The sequence below is a fragment of the Alligator mississippiensis genome, chromosome 1 (genome assembly GCF_030867095.1).
Source record: "Alligator mississippiensis isolate rAllMis1 chromosome 1, rAllMis1, whole genome shotgun sequence".
Taxonomy (NCBI): domain Eukaryota; kingdom Metazoa; phylum Chordata; order Crocodylia; family Alligatoridae; genus Alligator; species Alligator mississippiensis.
In genome coordinates this window covers 307466551-307493446 of record NC_081824.1, presented here as the reverse complement: position 1 = coordinate 307493446, position 26896 = coordinate 307466551, and the positions used below count along the sequence as shown (strand labels likewise).

Genomic DNA, 26896 nt, shown 5'->3' with positions numbered 1-26896 from the left:
AGAATCTTAAACTAAGCCTTCCCTTAAGGCTAGGGAAAGAAATTATACATAAACTGGTTTAAGTGATCAGAAACTGGCCTAATCCTGTAACAGAACATAAGTTCAGTGCACGTAAACCAGTTTCAAAATTGCTGAAATTGGTTTACGATATACCTGGTTGAAGGTAGTATCAGACTTAACTGATTTGGGCCAAACTGGTTTATGCAATTTCTGTCCCAGACCCCTTCCTGTTTTAAGTTAAATCAGAATTCTTCACCATGGGGAAGAAAGGGGGGGGGGGGGGCGTTGCACTTTATGTCAGTGAGCAATATACATCAGTGAGCAATATACAACAACCCTCATCAAGACAGAATCCAAGGTTGAGGAAGTAGAAGGATTGTGGGTTAGGCTACATGGGGGGCAAGGAGAAAGGGATTTGGTGGTAGGGGTCGGCTACAGACCCCCACACCAAGGGGAAGAAATAGATGCGGGGCTCCTGAGGCAACTCTCGGAGACCATAAAAGCTAAAGAGGCGGTAGTCATGGGGGACCTAAACTACCCGGACATCTGCTGGGAGATGCAGACAGCAAGGTCCCATCGCTCACGCAGGTTTCTAACCTGTGTATAGGACCTCCACCTGACACAGGAGGTACACGGTCCCACTAGGGGGAATGCCATACTGGATCTGGTATTGGCAACAGGGGATGACATGATAGGGGACCTCCAGATCGGCAGCCATTTGGGAGACAGTGATCACCTAATAATAGAATTCAAAATAAGACGTCGAGTGGGTAAGGTAACTAGTAGGGTGAAAGTGCTAGACTTTAGGAAAGCTGATCTCAATGCACTCAGGCGATTAGTCAAGGACGCACTGCAGAGTAGGAGTTTTGAAGGGATGGGAGCCCAAGAAGGGTGGCTGTGCCTTAAGGAAACAATCCTTCGGGCACAAAGCAAGACGATCCCCGAGCGAGGCAAAAAAGGGAAAGGGGCCAGGAGGCTTCCATGGCTGACCAGAGAAATCCAGGGCAGCCTAAGGGCCAAAAGGGGAGCACATAAAAAGTGGAAACAGGGTGAGATCACTAAAGATGAATATACCTCCTCTGCTCGTGCTTGTAGGGAGGCAGTTAGGTGGGCCAAAGCTACCATGGAGCTGAGGATCGCAACCCAAGTAAAAGACAACAAGAAATTGTTTTTTAGATATATTGGGAGTAAAAGGAAGGCCCAGGGAGGAATAGGACCTCTGCTAAATGGGCAGAAACAATTGGTGACAGACAGGGGGGACAAGGCTGATCTCAACAAGTTCTTTGCCTCAGTGTTTCTAAGTGAGGGGCACAACAAGTCTCTCACTGGGGTTGTAGAGAGGCAGCAGCAAGGCGCCACACTTCCATACGTAGATCCTGAGATGGTGCAGAGTCACTTGGAAGAACTGGATGCCTTTAAGTCGGCAGGCCCGGATGGGCTCCATCCAAGGGTGCTGAAGGCACTGGCCGACATCATTGCAGAGCCACTGGCGGGAATATTCGAACGCTCGTGGTGCACGGGCCAAGTCCCAGAGGATTGGAAAAGGGCTAACGTAGTCCCCATTTTCAAGAAGGGGAGGAAGGAGGACCCGGGCAACTATAGGCCAGTCAGTCTCACCTCCATCCTTGGTAAAGTCTTTGAAAAAATTATCAAGGCTCACATTTGTGAGAGCCCGGCAGGGCAAATTATGCTGAGGGGAAAGCAGCACGGGTTTGTGGCAGGCAGATCGTGCCTGACCAATCTAGTCTCCTTCTATGACCAGGTTACGAAACGCCTGGACACAGGAGGAGGGGTGGATGTCGTATACTTAGACTTCAGGAAGGCCTTCGATACGGTATCCCATCCCATACTGGTGAACAAGTTAAGAGGCTGTGATGTGGATGACTACACAGTCCGGTGGGTGGCGAATTGGCTGGAGAGTTGCACCCAAAGAGTCGTGGTGGATGGGTTGGTCTCGACCTGGAAGGGTGTGGGCAGTGGGGTCCTGCAGGGCTCGGTCCTTGGACCGATACTCTTTAATGTCTTCATCAGTGACTTGGACGAGGGAGTCAAATGTACTCTGTCCAAGTTTGCAGATGACACAAAGCTATGGGGAGATGTGGACACGCCAGAGGGCAGGGAACAGCTGCAGGCAGACCTGGATAGGTTGGACAAGTGGGCAGAAAACAACAGGATGCAGTTCAACAAGGAGAAATGCAAAGTGCTGCACCTAGGGAGGAAAAATGTCCAGCACACCTACAGCCTAGGGAATGACCTGCTGGGTGGCACTGAGGTGGAAAGGGATCTTGGAGTCCTAGTGGACTCCAAGATGAACATGAGCCGGCAGTGTGACGAAGCCATCAGAAAAGCCAATGGCACTTTATCATGCATCAGCAGATGCATGACGAATAGGTCCAGGGAGGTGATACTTCCCCTCTATAGGGCACTGGTCAGACCGCAGTTGGAGTACTGCGTGCAATTCTGGGCGCCGCACTTCAAGAAGGATGCGGATAACCTGGAGAGGGTCCAGAGAAGGGCCACTCGTATGGTTAAGGGCTTGCAGACCAAGCCCTATGAGGAGAGACTAGAGAAACTGGACCTTTTCAGCCTCCGCAAGAGAAGGTTGAGAGGCGACCTTGTGGCTGCCTTTAAGTTCATCACGGGAGCACAGAAGGGAATTGGTGAGTATTTATTCACCAAGGCGCCCCCGGGTGTCACAAGAAACCATGGCCACAAGCTAGCAGAGAGCAGATTTAGATTGGACATTAGGAAGAACTTCTTCACAGTTCGAGTGGCCAAGGTCTGGAACGGGCTCCCAAGGGAGGTGGTGCTCTCCCCTACCCTGGGGGTCTTCAAGAGGAGGTTAGATGAGTATCTAGCTGGGATCATCTAGACCCAGCACTCTTTCCTGCTTATGCAGGGGGTCGGACTCGATGATCTATTGAGGTCCCTTCCGACCCTAACATCTATGAATCTATGAATATATGAACCATCCCAGCATGCTCTGTAGCCGTGGGCTGGGCTGGGATGTCTGTTCCAGTCAAGCAGGGTTGGCCCTGCCCCACTTCTCCCTAGCCAGAGCACTATCACTGCTCTGGGTGGATGAGAAAAGGGTGGGGATGGGAAACCCTGCTCTAGAATCCGGCCAGGTCTGCCTGGCAAGAGGGCAGCAGCTCTTGCCAGGTGTTCCCAGCCCCCGTCTCCCTCTTGCTGCTCCAGCAGCAGAAGCAAGGGTGGGGCCAGACTTGGTAGCCTGGGGGGAAGCTGGGATTTAATCCCCCCATTGCAGGGAGCAGTCGTATGGGCACCGACAGGCTCTGCTCATGTATCTGCGGCTACGGCAGCCAGAAGCCAGTAGCCTGAGGGAAGTGCAGGGTTTAATCCCCCACTGCAGGCAGCAGTAGCAAGGGCACTGGCATGGCACCCTGGACTAAGTACCTCTGAGAACCAGCCATCCAGCTGTGGGGAAAGGGCAGGGAGTGGGGATGTGACCTGGCTGCAGGGAGGGGGTGGGCCGGGACTAGTTATAGCCTGATTCACCGCTGCCTCCCACTGTGGCCTGGACTGGGACAGCCCCAGGGGGCAGAGATCAGTGCCCACTGCCTCCCGCCCCTTGTGGCAGCCACAGTAGCAAGTGAGCTGCAGCACGGCTCCCCACCCCCTCCCTCTCCCAGCAGTAGTGGTGGAGTGAACTATTGCTGCTGGCACAGTTGAAGCACCTGTCACCTGCCATTTACTTACAGCACACTATTGTGGGCTAGGTGCATGGGCCTCAGTCGGGGAAGGCAATGGACTGCTGCAGCCCAGAACGGCCCAGCCCTGTGGCCCAGGGGCCTAGGCAGTGACTACTCTGTGCCAGCCCACTCCAAGTGCCCAGCACCACCATGAGCTGGCACAGGGTGACAGGTTGTTCAGCTGCACCTGCCATGGGCCAATTGCTGCCTACACCTCTGGGTTGTGGGGCTGGGCCGGACTGGGTTGTAGTCCTGGCCTGTGGGCCTGGTTATTTGGGGCAGGCTTCTGCGGGATAGGGGCATAGGCAGCAGTGGGGAGAGGCAGCAGACCGTTGCAGCCCGATACAGCCCGGCCCCAAGGCCCAGGGGCATAGGCAGTGACTGGCCCACAGCAGGCTGCCCCTCTCTTTTCTGACAGTGGCGGTGGAGCAAACTATCATGGTGGGTACAGGTGAAGCACCTGTCACCTGCTGCCTGCTCATTGTGGTGTTGGGCACTCAGGGCAGGCTGTGATGGGTCAGTCACTGCCTAGGATTGGACTGGGCTGTGGTAGTCCATTGTCTCCTCACACCAAGGCCCACGCCACTGGCCCGCAGCAGCCCACCCAGAATTCCTGGCACCGCCACAGGCAGGCAGCAGGTAACAGGTGCTTCACCTGTGCCCGCCACGCTAGTTCACTCTGCTGCCACCACCAGGAGAGGGAGGGGGCAGGGAGCAGCACTGCAGCTGCAGCCTGCCTGCTACTGCAGCTCCCACACGGGGCTGAAGGCAGGAAGCAGCGGGCACTGACCCCCACCCCCTGGGGCTACCTCAGCCTGGGCCATGCTGCTGCAGTGGGAGGCAGTGGTGAGTCAGGCTGTAACTAGCCCTGGCTCCCCACCTCCCTGCAGCCAGGTCACATCCTTGCTCCTCACCCCCTCCCCGCAGCCAGCTGGCCACTCCTCAGAGGGACTCAGCCAAGGGCACTGTGTCAGCGCCTGTGCTGCTGCTGCCTGCAATGGGGTGGGATTAAACCTCCCCCTTCCCTCAGGCTACTGGTGTCTGGCCACCATGGCCCAAGGTGCACAAACGGAGCATGTCAGTGCCCACACTGCTCCCCCTGCAATGGGGGGATTAAAACCGTACTTTCCCTCAGGCTACCAGGGTCTGGTCCTGCCTCTGCTCCTGCCACCAGCCAATGAGTGAGCGGGGGTGGGGAGCAGGGGACCTCTGACAGGGGCTGCTTCCCCTCTACCCCTCTACCCCGGCTGGGGTCCCTGCAGGCCAGGGTGGGGGTTTAAGCCCCTCCCCAGTTATACTCAGGCCTCCCTGGGCCTGGTCACCCCCCCACCTCAGTTTAGTTTCCCTCCAGTGAGGGACTCACTCTAGCACCCCCAGGCTTCTAGCCTGAGCCACTGCACGCATGTGTCTACATTTCCAGAGTCAAAAGTGAATGTCTATTCACTTGCAAATTGGTTCAATTTACACAGGTTATACTAAACCTGAAAAGATTGAATCAATTCAGGCTCAGGTTTTTTGAATGTCTGTCCCTAACCGAAAGGTTCAGGTAACAGCAATAGACTAGAAAGGAGCCACACCCATCAATCCTTTCCTAAAAACAAAGACCCAATCCCCTTCTTTCATAAAACAGGGAGGAGTCAAACTCTTTCTTTCAAAATCAAAAGGTCATATAGTGTCACCCTGACTTTTACACTGTAGCTCAGTGGTTAGAGCACTTACTCTAGATAAAGGAGACTTAGGTTTATTTCTCTCCTGTGCCAGAGGAAATTCAACCCACATCTTCCACCTCTCAGAACAATGCCCTAATCACTAGGATAAATGTAGTGAATTTTCTTGCATACCACGTGCCCGAATAAGACATATGCCTTGTCTTTGAAGGCAGAATATAGCAAATACAGTCATAGCTTAAAGCTGACGTTTTCAAACAGAGACCATGTTGCAACATGGCTGCCAACTTTCCTTTCAACCAGCAGGATGACAGCAGCTGCAAAAGAGCTAACACTGGACTCCATCCCTCCAGTTTGCTTACAACCCAGCATCTTCATGCTTCTATTTCTATTCAGGCAAAGAAATTTAGCTTCCTCAGTTAAAAAATGCATCCTATTTTGGAGGACTGATTTTTGGGGGAAAGGTATGTAGTATGCAAAAAAATATAGTATTCTGGGGTTAGGACCTTCTAAACCCCGCCTTTGGAGCTGTTCTCCCGTAAAGGGATAGGTAAAGATTAGTTGGACTGGAAAGAGAGAAAAAGTCCACACGAGTCTCTAGCCTCACTAGCATAGGAGTAGCCAATGTCAGGCAAGTGTGCTGCAAGTGGCACAGACTAGCTGCACCTACACAAGATGCAGACTGCACTGTAGCTTGTTACTACTGCCCAGTTGCATTGCATGGCAGGAAGTGTGATGTGACACTACTGTGCAGTAGTAATGAGCTACTGTGCAGTCAGCATCACAAGTATTAAATGACTGAGCGGAAACGACTGTGCAGTCAGCATCTCAAGTACAAATGGCCACTGTCTACATGTGGCATGCAGCAGATTGGGGAGGGAACAGTCAGCACAGTGGCACATAGGACAGAAAGCAGAGCAGCAGATCAGACAGGAAGCACAAGGAAGGAAGAAGCAAGCAGAATTGCAGCTTGAGCAGAGAAGTGCAATTGAGGTGAGTGCAGAGCTGATTTGTAACACGCTTGTCAAAAAGGTTGGCTCCCACCACTCTATTGAGTTCTAGATAAGGCCACTCACCAAGAACATAGCACTTCTGGACTTCAAAGGCTGCTTTATATGTTTACTATTAAATAGGAACAACTTCAAAGAGGGAGTTTCCACAAATAATAGATTTGTATTGGAATCTTCCTTAAGCACCTCAACTACCTCCTCCAGTCACTGTCTGGAGGAAGGCAGCAGCTGTCACTGATTTTTGTGCACAGCCTTATGTCAGGCATGCTCTGAGAATGTCTATCAGGCCAGTCTTCTCAGGTAAGATGGATAGCCTCAGTTGTGCAACCCATCAGAGCTTAGGCATTAGCTGGTCACTGAGCTATTGTCTTAGTGCTATCAAGACAGATGTACTTCAGAGCATGTCTAGGAACTAAACCCTTAGATGCCTTTGGTATGCCATCAAATGAGACACCTGGAGACATTATGTGTTCCCAGGGTTAGCTGTCAGCTGAATTCAGGTTTTCATGATTTTAGATGTTAGTCTTAAATGTCTTAGGTTTAATAACAGTCCCATTTTAGACACTAAATCTTTGTGGGTCTATTCCCTAATCTACATTTACTTCTTATGAGAAATAGTTCTGTCTTAAGAACAGAAAAAACAACTCACTTGTGTTATTTTTTATCTAAAAAGAGTTCTTAAAACAATTGTTCTAGATTGTAGGACGTTTGCTGTATACTACACATTGATGTTTTATTGCTTCTTTTCCAAACCAGCTTGAGTAAGACAATGCTGCAGTGTAGCAATTTCATCCAATGCCCTGTGCTGACTATTAATTTATGACCAAATGCTAATCCTAAAAAAATTAATTATTAGCCACATCTGCAAAGATTCAAATCAACTTATTGTTATAGCATGTCAGCATCATAGATACAATGCATCTTATGTTTATAAAACTGTAAGTCTGCATATATTTTTTATGAAACATGCTTGGGGGAATGTTAGTTTTTCTTCTCTTTCCCAGATATGCCCATATTGCATAAAAGCAATGGGAATAAAGGATGTAGAAAAGCTAGGTTATGCACCTTTATTTTGTTTAATTACAAAGGCAACTGAATAATTCAAGTTAAAAAGGTTTCATTTGAGTGTTATCAGGACTCTATTTTGCTACATTTTTTGCTATATTTTGCTAAGTATTTTGTTAAGCAGGGCCGTGTAACTTGGGCATGGCTGGGGGATGCATTGCTGGTGGAGTTTCTCCCCTCCTGCCACATTGGCCACCTCTGCCCCACACTGAGTGGGCAGCAATGACAGTGTGTGACTCCCCACTCCCTTCTTCACAGACTGTAATAGGGACATGTGGCTGGTGGCACATGGCCCTGCCAAGCCCTCCACTGCTATGCAACAGTGGGAGAGAGATGCAGGGGCTCATGGGCCACATGCTGATTCCTTGTGAGCTGCATTCAGCCCACAAGCCACCAGTTGGGCAGCCCTGGTCTAGAGTTTCTTAGCAATCCTCCAAACCATTTCCATGAATGGAAGAGAGTGAAAATAGTGTTCTATCCTGAAAAGGGGGGTGCCAGTCCTTAGTTCTTCCTGACTCCTGAAAGATTCACAAGGTTCTTGCTTCACAAATCTGGAGTGAGTGAACTGACCCATACCAAACCCAGCAATAAACATGGTGCAAATTCATTGTAGATGCATCTGGTTTTATTTGCATGGCTTCCCCTTCTGCAACATGGAATCATCCTCGAGGTGGAGTTCTAGAGGCAGCAGCTGGTAGGCAGGTCTTTAATAGCATGGTGTTATCAACTGGGGGCATCTTTCCAGATGGCTTTGGCCTCTGGCAGTTTACTTTTTTCTAATCGGATCTCTGAAGAATTAAGAATTTGGGCAACTGAACCACTTGCTACTTCCATGGAAAACAAATCCCTATTCTTCTCATAAAAAAAAAAAAAAAAGGAGAGCAGTCAAATAATGAGAAATGGGAGATTCCCAGAATGTTTATATAAACAATAAATGAGCACTTACACCAGTATATAGTATCTACTAGTTTCTTCATCTATAAGAATTGTTTTACATTAGAGATACAAGATCTTCTCCTAAAAACATGATACTTTGCTATCTATTCCTTTACCATAGTCCTTTTAAAATTTTATGAATGCATTATTTCATCATTTTTAAAATATTCTTAGTTATTGTGTTGCTTAGGCTTAGTTTGTCATTTCTAGCATCACCTACAGCATTCTTTTAAAAGACAGAAACTACACTGGATGAAAACTGCTATCAGACAATTATTTCAGAGGTAAACAGCATATTTGTATTAACTACTCAGCTATTTGGTATTTTACTTTCTTGAATGAGATCCATATTGAAAAATAACTTTAGGAAGGATTGATATCACTTCTCATTGTGTATGTTAGTTAATGTTTTTGCACTTATATGAAGTTGAATCAATCACTTCTTGTGAATTTACTTGAGTAATTGGTTTCTTGAAAGTTTAAGCTCTATTATCTGAGCATGACTTAACACAGCGTATAACTAAGATCATCAGTTTTAAATATTACAGAAGTCAAATCTGACCTTTTGTAAAATCAAGGAAAGTCCAGAAGAACTGAATTACTTTACTGTCAAATAAAATACATGCCGTTGCTTATTTCTCAGCTCCACCCCCTAGTAATTTACTAGCTCTTATTCAGATTTGAAGCTACTTTAAAACAAGCAGGTTTCAACTTTAATTAACCCATAGTTAATTAAGACAATAAAGCACATGCTATCCAACTATCTTCCACCACTATTAGTATGAAATGTGAAGCTTTTCTTCCATGTGCCACCAATTCTTCCAGCTCACAATAAAAAGTAAGAGCACCTAGTATAGACTGTCATCCTTTGGGCACATCTACATGAGATACTGACTGCACAGTAGTGGAAAAGTACTGTGCAGTAGTGCATCACAGCACAGCCAGTGTTAATATGATATTGTGAGGTGTTATTACGCCACTGAGCAGTAATGTCACCTACAAGACATTCACCAGCACTACTGCACAGTACCTCTGGTTACTGCGCATTTATTTAGTACTTGCTAAATACAAGGACTAAATTAATGCACACTAACAACTACACAGTAGCATCTCATGTAGCCATGCCCTTTGTTTACCTAAGTGGCCATTTTCTAGTTGCATACGTGGTGTTTTTGTCCCTTACTCACAGGTTGCAATTCTCTGACACCTGCACTATTGGCAAAATTGGTGGTTAGAGCATGTGTAGTCACCTATGAACATGCTGGGCATATACACAAACACATGAGTGTAAGTCCCTGAAAAATTACAATGGAGGAGGAGAAGGTGGTTCTCACATTTCAATCTGATATCTCAGTAGTTATGGAGCTCCCCAGGAAGCAGGAGACCTGGGATGTAGGCCCCACTTGCCCAGGAAGGGATTTGAACTGACATCTCTCCTACTTCCCAAAAGAGTGCTTTATTACATCACACATTTGGTATTATCCAAGCCCCCTCTTGCCTTCCTTTCAAATTTAAGCCACTGCACTTTGCCTTTAATAGTCCTTGGATAGACAGCAGCTCAGCAGGGAAGTTTCTGCTGCACTGGGAGCAATGCTGCTGGCTAAAACCCAGAGCCTGCTCTCTTGGAGAGCAGCAGACATCTCACTGATCCACACACAGTCCAGCATATTATCCTCCTCCTTGCCCCACACATCTCTCAGGGTCCTATTTATAACCAACAGGTTATGAATTAGTTTGAGTGGAGGAACTCCCTTTCCTCTAGCTGAAGTTGTGCCTTTGTGAAAACAGAAAAGCTAAATTCATGGTGCCAGAAAAGAGAAGCAGCAGCCTAACTTCACGGCCTCCCCAGAGAAGGGTTATTCTTTTGTTCTGTTCCCTGGCTCCAATCATTTTTCACTTGTAATGATAAAAACCAAAAATATTTCTTGGAGTAGCAACTGGAACTCAACATCTCCTCCTCCTCTCCCACACAGAGTGCCCTAAGTACTAAGCTACAAAGGTTGGGCTCCCTCTTCTACCCTTTATTTCTGGGTCCATGAACCTTGCATTCTGTTCTGGACACATTCAACCTTGTCCAGTCCTTTCAAATAATAGGTATGAATGCCTACCTTTATGAGAGCTCTTCATGTTCTGTATTCTGTACCTCTCTGCAGACCTTACAGGTAACTATATTCCACAGAAGTGGATTCCAAACCTAGCTGGTTCTAGGTGGGTCTCTAATCATCATGCAAAAGTTTTGGGGTTGTTTTTTTTAATTGCCTTTTTGAAGCATTTAACTCACCCTGTATAGTACAGTGGAAGCCTACATACCTAACTAGGTTTTAGATTCCACTCCAACTCAGTTCAATTTTACTGAGCTAATTAAATTTTATATAGGTAATTGCTGGAAGGGTGCTCTCCTGATTTAGAATAAGAGCTCTGAACTGCTTGTGGTAGAGTGACCAAAGTAATGAGGGCAGAGACAGTCCTGTCTTAAATGTTTGAAAATACTTGGCACGTCGGGCACTCCAGCACTTACTACTGGCTCAGTAACCTACTTTAATGCAGTTAATAAAAAACAATAATATAATAGTACAATGGTCAAGTGGGTGAGCTGAGGATAAGTCACTGGAAGGATTTGTCTTCACTCTGGTAAATTATAGAGCTTAAACTAGAAATATTAAGTAATTTATTATGGTACCACACCAGATGCCCATTTGACGGATGGAAGAACAAAGATCAAGCAACCTGATAAAGTTCACAGAGTCAGTCAGTGTTACAGCATGAATAAGAATGATTGCAATAGCATAACTTGGGCAGGGGGAGGAGCAGGGCACCAGGTCATGGGAAGTATGAGGGGGTAGCAGAATTCATCCCTTCCCTCCCCAGGCAACTCTGCACTGCCTGACCTTAGGATCTGGACAATATAGCCCTACACCCAGAAGTATATATGGTGGGCCAGAGCTGAGCAGAATGACCATGGCCACTAAGCCTAAGAGTTAACTCAGATACAGTAATATACACAGAGGGAAAACATGTTGTTATTAATACTATCAGCAGGAATTTGAACAGCATTTAGACTCACAGGTACGAACTCATTTGAAGTTCTCCCCAAAACTGATGGCCCACTAGCCACAACTTCCATGAGCCACCAATGCCAGCACTTGACAACTCTATGGGAGGTGGGAAGAAGTCCAGATTTTTCGGAAAGTCTGTTACAAATTTGTGCAATTGCCTTACATAAGTTTACAATTCCAAGACTGTTTTCAAGCAGTAGGGCTGGAATCCTATTGGTATGTGATAACATGAAAACTAAGGTTAGGCTCAATGTTCTCCAAACTAGAGAGGATTCTCAGGCTATAGGCTTTTCAGAGTCTCAGAACAGTCTGTTTTGACTGTCTGGGCTATGTGAAATGAATGAGTTTCAGTTCAGCTGAAACTCATTCAACTGTGCACTTCAACCTATTCAACTGTACACTTCAAAGAAAATGAAGTTGGCAGATTTAAGTTGAAAAGCTTAGTACTGACACTAGAAAACTTGCACTGGCATTATTTGTATTATTTCCTCTGGGAATCAGAATGTGATTGGCAACTTTGGGAAGGGTTAAAGACTGAAACTTTTCATATGCAATATATTTGGGAAGGATGGCAGAAGGAGACATGGCAAGTGAAGAGTACAGCAACCAACAGCTTAGTATTTCATACTATGAAATTTCAAAGGAATTTCATAAGTATCATGAAATATAGATTAAAAAAATAAAGGTGCACACATAAGCACAACCATTGCTAATATATTTCCAGGCACTAATGAGCCTGGACCTCAGTACTTCAGTTTAACTAACTGTGAAATGAAACATCTTTATGTATATGTAGGTGCCAGCGGCCACATCAAGTCATTTACTGGGCTTCAAAATTCCCATATTCCCTATAGCTACAATCTGTCACTTCCTAAATTAAAGCGTGGTTATCCAAATGAATTTTTCAAACAGATCCAGGTCAGGAACACTGGAAGGTCTTGTCATATTATATAATACTTACTATCAATAGCGGGTCCTTTAAGTATCACCAGATGTTATAGGAATATTACATATTGTATGAGTTAGGTCACTAAGGACATCTTTACACATGCTCCGGGGTGCGGGGTGGTGCTTTAATTAGAGTGTCTCTTGGGAATAGGTCAATTAAAGCACCCATAGCATCTCATGTATTCAGTGTCCCGTGCTTCAAAATGGTGGCAGGGGTGCTTCAACTAAAGCTCATTCAACAAGTGTGGGGATGCTGAATACATGTGATGCTGAGGCTGCTGGATTGTGCTAATTAGCAAGCTCCAGCAGGCTCCATTAATCAAATCTGTTTGGATTCATTCTAATTAGAATGCACCGGAACAGCCATCGGGCACGTGTATAGGTGTCTTAGATAGATTAGGCTGCTCCTGTTTCACTGGTATTAGTGACATTTTCACAGTGTGTGCTAGCAGCACTCATAGCAAAGGCAAAAAAGAATTGAAGAATGGTTGGTTGCTACTGGCAGTATGTCATTACTCTCCTCCAGCATTAAACTATTTTTTTATTTTAAGAACAAACACAAACTGCATTATGTAATACCACCCACTCCCCAAAGAGACTAAAGGCTGTATGCAAAGGGAATAGCAATTTCCTAAAGTTAAACTAAATTATATTTACCAGGATTTAAAAATAAGGATTGGCCACCTTTTACTGAACAGAAAATTTGCCCCATCCAAAAAAGCCATTTCAGTCATCCTGAAACTATGCACAAATCCAGGGTGATTTCATTAAATAGTTTTGGCTAGAAAACCAAAAATATGGGGTAAACACACGAAGTAGGAAGCAGCAATGCTCCTCTTTTATCTAATTGCTCAGTGGTCCAAAATTTGATCTATGGAGGACACGGTTCAATTTGCTTTAACAACCATTTTATAGATTATTTGGGCTGACTTATTCTTAGTCATTAATATATGAACAGTTTCATTAGGTATAACATACTTAAATCATTAGTGAAACAAATGACTTTCTAACCTTGTTAAGACGTTCACCTGGGAGATGGGACACTGCATTTCAGTATCTGCTCCAGTGAGTGACTATTTAGGAAAGTTATTTTCAACCTTTTTCCATTTTGGACCCCTAAAAAATTTCACATGGAGGTGCAGACCCCTTTGAATTGTAAGTGAGGGTGTTCACATAGTTTTGATTGATTGTAGTAATGTTTGCGGACCTCTTAGACATAGTCTATGAACCCCCAGGAGTCCTTGGACCACAGACTGAGAAGCACTGATTCAGGGGTCCTGAGAGCAATTTCACTGAAGAACACCTTATGGTCTGGTGACTTAGGACCTTGTCACATAACACACTTAGGGTATATTTTACTGAGATCGCAGTAAGCATTACTGTGCTGTATTAAGTTAAAAAGTGTTCTGAGCAGCCACATAGTAATGGTTATTACAACCTCTAACATGATCTCATGCATAGCTCCCTGATTGTTAGAACTAGCCTCAGCACTGCCCCAAAAGTCTTGAACCAGCTCTGGTGATTGTTTGTCCCAGCTTCAAGACTTCACCAGAGCCTGTTTAAGACCCTGGACCCTCACGTTTACAGCTCCTAAAAATCATGTTTGCACTATACCAGAGCCAGTTCAAGACTTTAGTGTGGTGCCAGGGCTGGGACTGAATCAGCTGATTGTCATTTCCAGCCCCAGTATCACCCTGGAGCCAATCCCTGATTCCAGTGCTGTCCAAGGGCTGGGACCAACAATCAGTTTGTTGGTCTCAGTCGCTGGACTGCATGGGGAGCCAGTTGGAGACTCCCATGCTGGGACCAACATTCAAGGGATTGTGGGTCTCAGCCCCAGGGCCACAAATTGCTCACATTATCTCTGTGGAGTGGCGTGATGATAGTTATTTAAGGCAATCTAGAGAGACTCCTCCAGTGAACAGTCCTAACTAATGTGATATGATTGTATTTAGCATGTGTTTTACTGCCAGAATGCAGAGATACTCAACATTTTAAGTGCAGTTAACTCATCCTACATTAGGAACAAGTTAACTGCACTTAACCATTAAAGGCCCTAACAGTCTCTTGGGAAGTGGGTTCTAATTCTCTTTAGAGAAGGAAACTGAATCCATCTCTCTTGAATTCTGGGTCACTTTCATCAATAGCTCTAACTGCTGAGCTATTGATGACAGGGGGCTATTGTCACCTCCTCCCCCACTGTTGTGAATCTAACACTTCATTTGCTTTGGCTTTTTTTTCCTTTTAAGCTAAAATGAAACATTGTGTGTTAAATTAATATTTTTGGGTTTTTCATTTCCACGCATAAAGTTTTAAGGAACCCCCCTAAAAACTTTTACGTGTGTTTTTTTTTTAATCTAAACTTTTTTTTTTTTTTTTCAATTTTGGTTTGGGTGCTGAAACGCAAAAGTCAATTATTTGGACAGCCCTGTTTAAAAGGTATCTGAAAATATGAATACATCTGTATTATTTTATTTTCCTATATGTTAAGCAGGGCTTCATTGACTGAAGCCACATACAATTTACAGTACTCTAAATACTAACCATTTAATTGGCAGATCACTATAGCATTGAATTCATGGGGCTTTTGAACATTTAATGCCATTTTAACTGTATAGTGCTTAGATTATCCCTTCTTAAATTAATCACATTAATTTTGTTTCAACCAAAATCCTGCTGAATGAGCTAGACTGAGATCTTTTAAAGTCTAGCACTGCTTGAGAGTTTTTGCATCTCAAGGGTTTATTCTTGTCCAAATAATTTAAATACTGAAACATAGTAATAGCTGTTTAAATCTAATCTGCCTGTAATTATCCTCATCTATCTTTGGATATAAAAATGCTTAATACACATCACATGTACAACTTTGATAAATCACTCTTTCAGGAAATAAATTAAAAATAGTGTGCCAAACTGTTACCTTCAAGTTTTACACTTTTATTTATGTTATTACTGATCACCTGCAGACCATTCAACTAGTGCCATTACATTTTATCAGTTCCACCAAGGAATGGATTGTAATAATAGTTTAATATCATTGACAACATTAAGAAAACTATCAGAGCCATAATTGATCCTAATACCATTGAGGTCAACAATTTCATTAATAAATTTCTGTCCAGAAAGGATTCAGCATCCTAAATCAAATGCCCTGCAATACATGCAGAAGCTAGGATTAACAAACATGTAATACTGTTCTTATGAACTAGACTACCAGTTACATACTAATCTTTCAAAACATTTTCCCCCTCAAGGCACATTATTCATTTAAAGCAAATGCTACAGCTTGTTGCAAAATGGCTATTAAAAATGGCTTATGTTAATATATGATGCATTTGTATGGACCACTGTCATGTTATTTTGTCATTAACAAACACAGTACCATAGACTAGCATTTCAGGATCAAATAAGTTATGCAATCATATTTACAACTCTAAAAACAGACAGGATTATGTTTTGGAGATTACAAATCTTACTTTACTAGATTGACACCAATTGATTTTTTAAATTTGAATATAAAAATGAGGCTAAGTACAGCCATTCAAAAAGTTCAAGGCGGAAGTGCTCTAAGTATCATGTTTTATTTAAAGTGTTTTAGGTTAGATCAGAAGCAAACTGAACAGATATATTTTTGCTGTTTGGTGGGAGGGGCTTGGAGCCTGCCCATACTAACTGAGGCTAGCCCGTAGGGTGCACTGTCACATGCCTCCCAGCATGTCCTATGGGCCCCCTGGGCTGCCAAAGACTCCTGAGCAAAGCAGAATGGGAGAGCCACCCTTGGTTGGCTGCTGGGAATGGACCACCACGCTCCCAGCCCCCTGCCACATCATCATGGACCTTCCCCTGCGCCTAGCCCTAGGTTTCAAGAAGAGGCCCAGGGCGAACACAAGTGCACGCCATCATGACTTGCATGTGCCTCTGTGTCCTGGCCAGCCCTCACCCCTTAATGGCATCCTGCCACCCGCACTCAAGCAGGCAGACCCAGCAGCTGTGGCAGGTCCTGCTTCTTGCCCTGTGTGACTCTCACCAGAGGCTGAGGGACATCACGCATGCCCATCTGGATCTGATGTGGCAGTGGCTTTCCATGGCATGCACCCTCCTGCCCACAAGCCATCAGCCCAACATTGCGACCAGACCCTGGCTGGACTCCAATGGGGCTGTGCCCTTGTGTGGAACCCTGGAGCTCCCTGGGAGAGTGTGCAGGTGCCAGGGCCAGACTTCTGCATGGCTCTGCCCATGCACTTGGGTTTCTCCTGGACTATGTGTCAGGTCTGTGGGATGCTTTGTGGGGAGGCGGGGGGACATGACCCAGGGATGCAGGTGCCATGGTGTCAGGGCTGATGCAGAGAAACAGACCCCTCACAGCTGTGAGCTGTGGCCCACTTCAAGCCTGGCTACAGCTTGCAGCTGGCTGGAGGGAGGACATGGGGCTGGAGACAGAGGCTTTGCTGACTTGGGTCAGTGACAAGATGGGGACGGGGATGGCCCGGTGCTTGGGTAAAGCAGATGAGTTCTGGCTGAGGCTAGAGTGCTGCCCTGTGAGGGGTAAGTGAGGAGGGTGCTGCAAAGCCCCACAGGATGCCAGCAGAATGCAACCTAGCTAAAGTCATGATGGAATCTGGTACAGACATTCGATAGAGCACTCTAACCTAAAGTGCTTTAGTCTGATACCACATCCATCCAACTCTATCTTAGATCAGGATCTGCCATTTTTAAAGCACTCTATGCATGGTGAATTTATGGCTGGTTACAACTGTAGAGCATTTATTACATGATAAGTATAACATCTGTACATAGCCAGGATTTTTTTGGGTGATATCTTTTATTGAATCAACTGCATGGATAGGATAAAGTCAGACAATGAAAGGTACTTTTCATCAGGTCTGTGAAGGGAAGCATATATAATAATGGTTAAAACAGTGGGAGAACTGTGAAACAGGAGAGGGAAGAATTTCCCAGGGATAGCCCCTTTTCAGGTTTCAGAAGATGTCACTGTGTGGTCTGGCTTGTTTTTTCTTTAGACTGTGGATTTTCCATAGGTACAGCCTATTCTTCACATAACCAATGTGTTGGTTAAGCTATACTAAATCAATTAAGTGGCATGTGGGACATCACTAACAGTTCACTCTCTAATCCCTTGCTGTTTCTATACACAGTACAAGAAAAGACATCTTGCTAGAAGATCTGAAGTCTGTGACCTTAGACACTTGGCTCTTCTGTCCAATATATATGTGTTAAACTGACCCAGCAGACAGGAAAAGTTATTAATTCTCCATATAGCAGTCGTTCTTAACCTTTTGACATTCAAGAAACCCCTCATTAGACTCAAGGCAGTCCTCTGAACATGCTAGCTCTTAAATTTTACTTGTTTCTTGACTTTTGAAAAATAATAGAGAAATTCTTCTGTTGCAAAGAACTCCAAAAGAACACAAATAAGTTAAAATATTTTTGATACTGTGAATTCCTTTTCAAAATCTCAGGGTTTATCTTGTGATCATATGTAGGTGTTTGTGTGCCTAACAGCACTAATATTGAGTGGCACCCCACAGCACTCTTAAAAGGATCTCGCAGCTCCCTGGTTGAGAATAACTGTGATAAAGTTTCACAGTGAATTGCAGAAAAGATACTCAGCAAAGGAATTTCTGTAATGTAATAAGGAATAAAAAGATTCACAGGGCTTGTTTCAAGTGGTACAAAGCAACCACAAAATAAAATTTAACCAGCCATTTCAATTAATATTTGGATGGTATAGAATCACAACATCCATTCTTAAATTTACTTTTTAGCTAAGTTGTTTTCTTTTTTAATTAGTTTTGGCAAAGATAGAGCCAGATCCTATACAGTGCTTTAACAATTACATTACTTTAATACCCACTGCAAATAAAATAACTACTATGTTTGTTGTTCTTTCTTACCGGCAGTGACTTGAACTTCATCTTGGATGCTAGATGACTTATTTGTTGTGGTGGTAGCATTTCTTGCTGTTGGCATAGAGGTTGTTCCAGGAACTACACCAGTTAACAGAACCTCTACTCTCTCTTCTACTCTCTGTCTGGCTTGACAGCGTACAACAGCTATAGAAAAGAAGGATCCATTTTTATAAAATGTTGCTTTCCAATACCACTTTCCTGATTTTAACAAAATATCTAAACGTAAGAGGCATCCTTAGAAAAATATATATGCAGGCATTCCCTGCCCTGCTAGTTTGCAGTGCGAAGTGAGGGGGTGAACTTGGAGGGGGACAGGACTTGTTAACCCCAGAAGATCCCAGGGTCAAAAAAGCCCACACCTAAAAGATGTGGGGTGGCACACATGGTGGCAGCGCTCACCTCCCAAAACTGGAGCCTGGCCAACTGGAGCCATGCTCTGGCTGCCTGCCAGCCAGGCTCCTTGCTACAGGATCACCGTGGCTGCAGCTCCTGGAGGCCCCCAGAACCCCAGGTAAGGCTGCTGGGCCCAGCACAGTTGGTGATCCCAGCCTTCCCTACCCCACCCATGGTAAGGTACCGCATGCCAGAGCACACATGGCATGGGTGTTCCCTGAGCACAAGTAGCAGCAGCACACATTGTGCCACTGCTGTTTGTCCCCCAAGGAAACACACATTCCTGCTGATGGGGACGCGCCCTTAGAGGGACTGAAGTTGTGCAAAAGGAGAAACTCCTTTGCCTGACAGTTCAGTCATGCTCTCTTTAACCACAGCCAGCATGAGATTGTTTTCCCTACAGTAAATTGAATAATTCCATTTTAGGCAATTTATTTTCAAAACCAATTCTCAAAACTACTTGAAATTTGATTGTCCTTTTTTGTTGCAATGATGGAATTCAGATATGTATTCACCTTCATTTGAAAATAAAAAAATACAGTATTGTTTTACGTATGGATCTGAAAAAAGCAGCTGAAGACAAAAACCCCCAAGAGGCAGTTAAGAAAGATGGAAAATTTAAAAAAAAATCATTTGTAGAGAAGATCCCTGACTAGTTCTTGTTTGACTTAAGTTCCCCTAAAGCAGGGGTGGGCAATTATTTTGGGTACAGGGCCGCTGACTCAGTTTTGGCAAGCCATTAAGGGCTGCATGACAGGCAGCCCAGGGCAGATAAATATGAATTTTCTAAATTGTTTAGGGGCCCCGTGGGCCAGATAGAATGACCTGGTGGGCCGCATCTGGCTCCCGGGCTGCATTTTGCCCACCCCTGCCCTAAAGTATCTGAGGCAAAGGAATTCTAATCTTCTGTGTGAATTTTTTAATTCTGCAAATGGTTTTATCTTTATCTTCTACAAAATTTCATTTTGTTCTAAAAGTGGGTCTTTTTTCTGCATGTTATATTCTGTCAGACTAAGCTCTCTAATTATTTTTAGGAATCTTTCAGCATTTGTCAGTCTGAATGATTAGCAAATTGGTGCAGAAGGTGAAGGACAAATGTATATACTCAAAAAAAAAAAAAAGGAAAAAAAGATTCAGAAATGTTCTGATGCATCAAAACCTCACAAACTTGGACAAAAGAGTTGATTATACTTTTTTTTTTTCATTCTTAAGACCTCAGTGTTCTTTCTGTCAAAATTATGCATTACTGCATACTGCAAAAATTATTTATTCTATGAGTATGAAAAGCTGAAGATTATTTTGTATCTCTTCAGATGATGAACAGTCATAGATTTTTTTAAGTCAGAAGCAGTGGTGTAAGAGGCAAGCTGGTGTCCAGGGAAAACCCTGTAGGAGGCAGGCATGTGGTTCTGAAAGCAGGGAGCAGGCAGCACAGGTTTGGGGGGTGGGGAGGGGAAGGGGGAGAGTGGAGCAGGTCTGGAGAGCAAAGGAGGAGCCACAGGTCTGAGGGTAGGGATGGAGGGGTAGCATCCTAGTCAATGCCAGGAACTTCTAAAGCGATCCTGACTGAGTTGCTGCTGCCACCACATGCTCTGCCTGCCCTGGCGCTCTTGCTCGTCAAGCAACAACATCAGGGCACGGACTTCACAAAGATGGGCAGGGAGAGGTTGCCTCTCCTAACTTGATGCATGGGGTGGATGCCCCTCTCACCCAACCCTAGTTATGCTACTTGTCAGAAAGAACCATTATGATTCTCTGACTTGACTTCCTGCCTAACATAAGCCATTCAATCATATGCAGATCTCCTTCAATTGAGTCCATACCTTGGCTGTGAGCAACAGGATGTCCTTTAAAAAGGAACTGAAACTTAATACAAAAAAGATTTGCTGCGACAGAGAATCTGCATCAACTCGTGGTAAGTTTTTTCAATACTTAAACTAAATGTTAAAAATTTGGGCTTGATTGCTGAATTTACCTCCCTTTAGCTTCCAGCTACTGGCTTTGTTTTTTTGTTTACTAACTTAAAGAGCCTTCTGTTATCTTCCTTCCACAAAAATAATTAGGAAATCGTGATCAAACCACTTTACCATATCTTAGACTCAGCTTCCTTAGTTTCATACTACAAGGCAAATTTTCCAGACTGAATCATTCTTGCAGCTCCTTTCTGAAGAAAGTAAACATAAGAATGACAAAAGGGATTAATGTTTTAGACCCTTGACATAACAACACTGAGGTTTTAACTGTCTGTAGCTTCCAAATATGTTAACAATAATTAGCCACATCAGAAGGAAAGACAATTTTTTTTTTTTAAGTTACTGATTTAAAGAGAAAAACCCAGATCTCTAGTAGATTACTTCTCTGGGTCCCAAATGCATCAATCATATTTTTAATGAGATTTATTTAATGGGGTATATTTAATGGGACTTAAGCATGTACCTAAGTGCTTTGCTGAGTTAGGACCTGTATTTAGAAGGCAAAAGTACAGTCTATTTATAACTCTAGCTCATGGAAAATTGCATAGCATAAAGATGATTGCTATCACCTTTAAATAGCATGTGTATTCAGAATTAATGGAAAGATATTGGTGTGAACTACAAACATTTACTGTGAGCATAAACGAAATGGCAATTGCATTACTCATAAATATTCTACACATTTTTATAGCAGTTTTTATGAATTTAAAATTAGTTAAGATGTGACAGCTTCAGATTACATACAGCAGTAATGTCACTTAAGTAATTTATGAATGCTAACATTTTTTTTATATATAATCACTAAACCTAGTGAAAACAATAGCCTAAGGAAGAGATGTTTATCTCAAAGTCTGCCAGTTACATATTGCATTACACATTTACAATAAGAACACAAATATTCACATTAGTACACATAATTTTAATGCTAATGAGAATAGATAAAACTGTGTCATGCTGGGCAAAACTGAAAGATTTGATAATAATATTCTGCTTCACTCCTCTGGCATATTAAAGTGGAATTAGTGAAATGAAAGCTCTAATTAATATCACATCATTGGCATTTGTCTGCAAGTTAAAGGTCCTTAAACATATTAGAATGATGACAGTACAGATAATATATATCCATTCTGAGTTCTATAATTGCAGTCCTCAAGAAGTCTCTGAATTACCAAGCCACACTAAGGCAGGCTATTGTTTTCATTCATCAAAAGAAGAGTTAGTATAGAATTGACTAGCAGATTTGGAAGTGCTCTTATCTACCCATGTGCAGTGCTTTGTTATTTAACAGAATTTAACATAAACCATTTTAAGTTAAACTGTGGCTAATAAATAATTGTGTTTATTTTAGCAGTAGTCATTCACTATCTCCAAAATTAACTAAAACCAAAAATTCCACCATTATTCTATTACCATTTAGTACAAGTTAATTTTCTAGGAGCATTTTGAAAAGTTAATGTTACTTTTAGTCTTCCATAAACTGTTATAGACATCAATGCCCATTATTTGATTCATACAATGGGCATTGGTATCAATATTCTCTTTGAGAGAGAGAGAGAGAGTGTGTGTGTGTGTGTGTATAGGCATGCTTACAAGGGTGTTTTGGATATGTAGGAGGTTGCAATCTACCCATCTGTCAGCTTTCTGCTTGATTCACTTAAATTCTCCAGACAGGGCTTAATTTGTACCTAGGAAGTGCATAGGTATTGAGCTTTCCATTTGCTCTGTGGGAACATTTACCCATACTGAGAACAGAATACTGGATATGGGATCTGCTGTGTAAATTAAAGAAAGACATTTTCATCTAAAATCTCAAAAACAGTAGACATGAACAAAAAAGAGTCTTTCAAATGTGAGAGGAATAGTATATCAGGCTGATTTGATGACTGTAAATTACAAGCTCCAAACTTGTGGTTCAGTTTTGTAGAGAATAAAGTAATTTATATTCTACTATGAAGAAAAAAAGGAGCAATCTCATATAGATTCCAAGGATAATTTAGTGTTTTTCTTTTGAAAGAGTGTCACACATTTTCTGAATTCTCAAACTTGTTATTAAAATACTGAAGGCAACTACAAACCACACACACACACCCCACTTTGATGATCCCCAACAGAAGCATAAAAGGTCCACGTGTTGGAAGACTAAAACTGAGGTATCACAAGATAAGTAACTTCTTTCCTTACAGTTATGTTTTCTGCTTTTCTGGTATTACATACCTGGAACTAACTTCTGAGGTGGTGCTTCTGGGATTCCATTAATTGGGTAGATCCAGCGTATTCCATAGATTTCCCCATTCTCTGACAAAGTAACACTGTTTAGAAATTCAAGTAAAATATATAGGTAAGAAAGAACTGCTGAGACACTGGCACTGGTGATGCAAACTTAAAACTGTAACCACAATTTCCAAAAATGATTTGTAATTTTAGGTACCTAACTTGGGATGCACTCAAGGTCCCTTCAGTTATCTAAGAAAAAGAAAAAAAGAGAAAATAATGAACTGCATTGGGAAGTGTAACTAAGTTCAGTTGGATCATTCTCACAGGACCTAAACTAAGTTCAAATGCCTCAGAGATTAATTTAGATCAGTTGGCCATTTTTAGACTGATCTAACTGTCTTGAACTTCTGTACAGTTTTTACTTAGATCAGCCTAATACAAATCTAAGTATAAGGTCTCCACCAAGGCAAAAACTAAGTTAGGTTGGGTGTCCATTTTTAACACGTTCTAACTTCCCTAAATGTCTGTATGCACCCCTAATCACATACATATATGAAAAGACTATTTTCAACGGGTTTTTTTTTCCTTTTTCTTAGATAACTGAAGGTACCTTGAATGCATCCCAAGTTAGGTACCAAAAGTTAGGTATCCCTGGTCTCATTGGATATCTTGAGTTCTTCAAAAAGGGCTCTTTCCATTTTGTGTTTCTATACTCAAATTAACCTTGGCTTCAATATTCCATTACATCAAGGTAAAACGATTGCAGAAGTAGAAATGAAATGCACCAAGTCAAAATGGCAGCATGTTAAAACAACTTGCTTATTATCTCCTATTGCTGCTCTGCTAGCATTTGAGAACATTTCCTCTGATCTGCTCTTACATACTTCCCTGCAAATCTGTAACAAGTTCATTTATGTTAGTACTCAGCTGAGTGCAAACATCAACAAACAAAATCAGCATAGGGCCAAATCTGTTTCTTGTAGCTGATTATGTACATATACCAAATGTTTATTTACTAGTTCAGTTTAGTGTATTAAAGAAACTGGAGGCATCCCACTGTTTTTCCATTTGCCCAATAAGCTTAATGCCATTCTTGACACTTGTTGTAGTTTTAATTTCCCAAATTTAAGAAAATGAATGGTAGGTGTTCATATTGACTAAGTGCTGCTTCTTAATGCTGACATGTTTCCTTGTTATGATCTTAAATATCATATTGAACATTTCTCTCATGATTGACAACTTTCTGCCCCTGAATTCACAGAAACAACTCAATTTGAAGGCAGTGGGATTTGCATGAAAGTATCTAAGGACAAAAAAGGATCATCATCTGGAAAAATCCTCACCAGTCATTTTTTTTCTTTTCTTCTTACAGTAATTACCTTTTCAGTTCTTTATTTAACTCTACAAGATCCTCACAGAGCCAGTTTTCACCATTCTCCTTAACCACATGGACAACTACCACAGCTTCATATAGTTTCATTGTATCAGGCATAAATAAAACTGGGATATCCAATGTGCTTTTTGGTGATAATAGGATTCCTGTAAAATATAAAAGCAGTTCACTTAAGGGGAAAAGGATATGTTCTAGAGGCTCCAAGAGTCACTCAATTACTTTCTTTTAATATGTTCAATAGAACATCCAGTAAGCATTGTATAATAAAGGACTTTATCTTCTCAATGATAATAAAATAAAGTTTAACTTCTTCTAGCAGTCAAATACTGTTTTGCTGCTTACAATAGACTTTTCCAGCGCATGCTCTATCTCCCTCTATTGGAGAGTAATAGCAGTTTTACAAATCTGTTTTGCAGTATTTGTCATATTACTTGAAGGCTCAGTTTCTTAAAAGAAGTGTTTACATCAGAATCTTATCTCTCATTTTAAAAAAGGGTGGGTACTCACCGGTTATTAGAAATATATCCTGAGTAAACACTAAATGCTCAAAAGCTGTAAAGCAAACTTAAAATATTTTCTATATATCTCAAATGATTTTAAAGAATTTCAGGATCTTCTGGGGCCTACAACAGGGAGTGAGGGGCTCCCCATTACTTTAATGGAGGGGCCGCAGGGAGACAGCAGCAGGGAGACCCCCAGGTTGGGAAAGCCGCTCATTACAGGTCACAGGAGAACAAGCCAACAGGGATTTATAGGCTACAAGTGCCTCTGGCACTACGATAGGGCAGCTATAGCCACAGCAGCAGGGTGCCTATTGCAGTGCATTGCTAGCTGCACTGCAATATAGTGCTATAAGACAGAGCTCAGGAGGGACAACAAGGGCACTGCTAAAGCAGGTACAGCAGTGGCTGCAAACTGCTCTGAAAGGTTGCCATCAGGCTTTAATTAAAAATCCCTGTGGAAGCCAGCTGACTAGAAGGGATATGGCTAAAGAGGCACAAAAAGCCAGTGCCTGAGCCCAGTTAGTCTGGCCCTGCAGCCAGCAGGGGAAAGAGCTCCTGTTCAGGATGGCTGCAAAGGAATGTCTGGCTGACGGATGAGCTGCCTGGAACTACCAGTAAGGCTGAGGACTTAAAGGGAAATACAACCCAAATTGATGAAAGCCTTGTGGTGCAGTCAGTGAGCTGAGATTTACATTTGAACCCAGTCTGGGGATGATTTTATCTTGGAGCCAGTGGGCTAACTCTTTTATTACAGTTTATACTGGCAGCTTGGTTTGGGACTGTCACAACCCAAGGGTGTGATTTTTGTTTTGTGTGCGCTTTGGCACCACTGAATTATTTTCCCGCCAATTTGTAGCTTTCTTTGCAGTGTGCATTTCTTCTTTGCAGCACAGAGATGCACGGTGCAAAGAGTTCCCGCCATTTGTATTATAATTCGAGCCCCATTATTGGCTTGCATGAAATTATTCACACGTGGTGGCTAGTGATTGGCTTGCTAGCCGTATAAAAAGCTTGAGTGGTTTCCGCCCAAGTTGGAGGACTCCACGAACACCAGGAGGAGGACACTTCACGCTGTGTGAAGATCTCTAAGCGCTGCGGAGCCTATCGGACCCAGCACATTTCAAGCAGGCAACAGAGGTCTGATCAGCGTCTAGCCTCTCCCCGTCGCCGTTCGCAATCCTCGACGTATCCCTCTCCCTGCGCACAAAAGGATCCACGGGGCCTCGACAACTCTGTGGGAGTGATCCGAATATTGTCTGAGTCCTCAAACGAGGATTTAAGTGGAGCTGTGCCTGGGAAACTGTCCAGCCTACACCGTGACCATCTTTGGTGTAAGTAAACAATCTTGAATCAACCATTACGCGTCCGTGCCTAATTCTAGCGTGCCGCCTGTTTTCTCTGACCCAGCGTGCCCGGGCTGCTGGCCACAGCCTGCGTGGTGTGAAAAAGGGCCCGGATCGCTCCCGGCCCGCACATGGCGACAAGGATGGGATCAGGAGAAAACACGCTAGAGCTAGAATTAGTTAAGAACTGCCTTTGGCACGATAACAAACGCCAAGTGAAAAGTTTTGAGGAGCTGGAGGTGCATATCGCTTACCACCAGGCGGGCGGAACGGGTGAGAGATTTATCAGCAGACGCCTTTCGCTGAAGGGAGAAGAGGGAACCTCCGAAGATGGAGCCCCGAGAGAGAGAGAAGTGTATTTGCTCCCTGCAGTGTTTGGGTGTATAATGAGTGACGAGCAGGTCCTGTTCAGGCCCTTCGATACTGTGTCCCTCACCAGAGTCAACCCGGCGGGCGCAGTGAACCCAACCCTCACCCGGGAGTGTGCCCGATGCTTACGATATGCTTGGGAGAGTGAAGAGCCGGTGCTGATCGACTGGTTCCCTCCCCTCATGGCATCTAGATTAAGGGGTCACGAGCTTCCATCCGAGCTCCACGAAGATCTGGAGATGGAGGAACACGCCGCAGATGAGAGGGTGGCCCCGCGGTACGACAAGGGGGGAGAATTAAGTGCAACTTTCCGTACAATTGCTGATTTAATGAACAAGAATTTAAGTTTAAAGGCCCAGCTGCGTATGGCTGTTCAAGCGGTC

The 26896-nt window shown here is 43.5% G+C and overlaps 1 protein-coding gene across 1 annotated transcript in view; it reads right to left on the bottom strand.

The window, feature by feature from the left end:
• Positions 1 to 26896, bottom strand: part of CFAP47 (cilia and flagella associated protein 47) — a 773444-nt gene that overhangs the window by 80697 nt on the left and 665851 nt on the right. Inside the window, exons 58-60 of the mRNA XM_059724382.1 lie at positions 24285 to 24444; positions 22906 to 23000; positions 18311 to 18469 (exon numbers count right to left, since the gene is read on the bottom strand). Coding sequence (XP_059580365.1) covers positions 18311 to 18469; positions 22906 to 23000; positions 24285 to 24444 — 414 coding nt within the window. The remainder of the gene's footprint in view (positions 1 to 18310; positions 18470 to 22905; positions 23001 to 24284; positions 24445 to 26896) is intronic.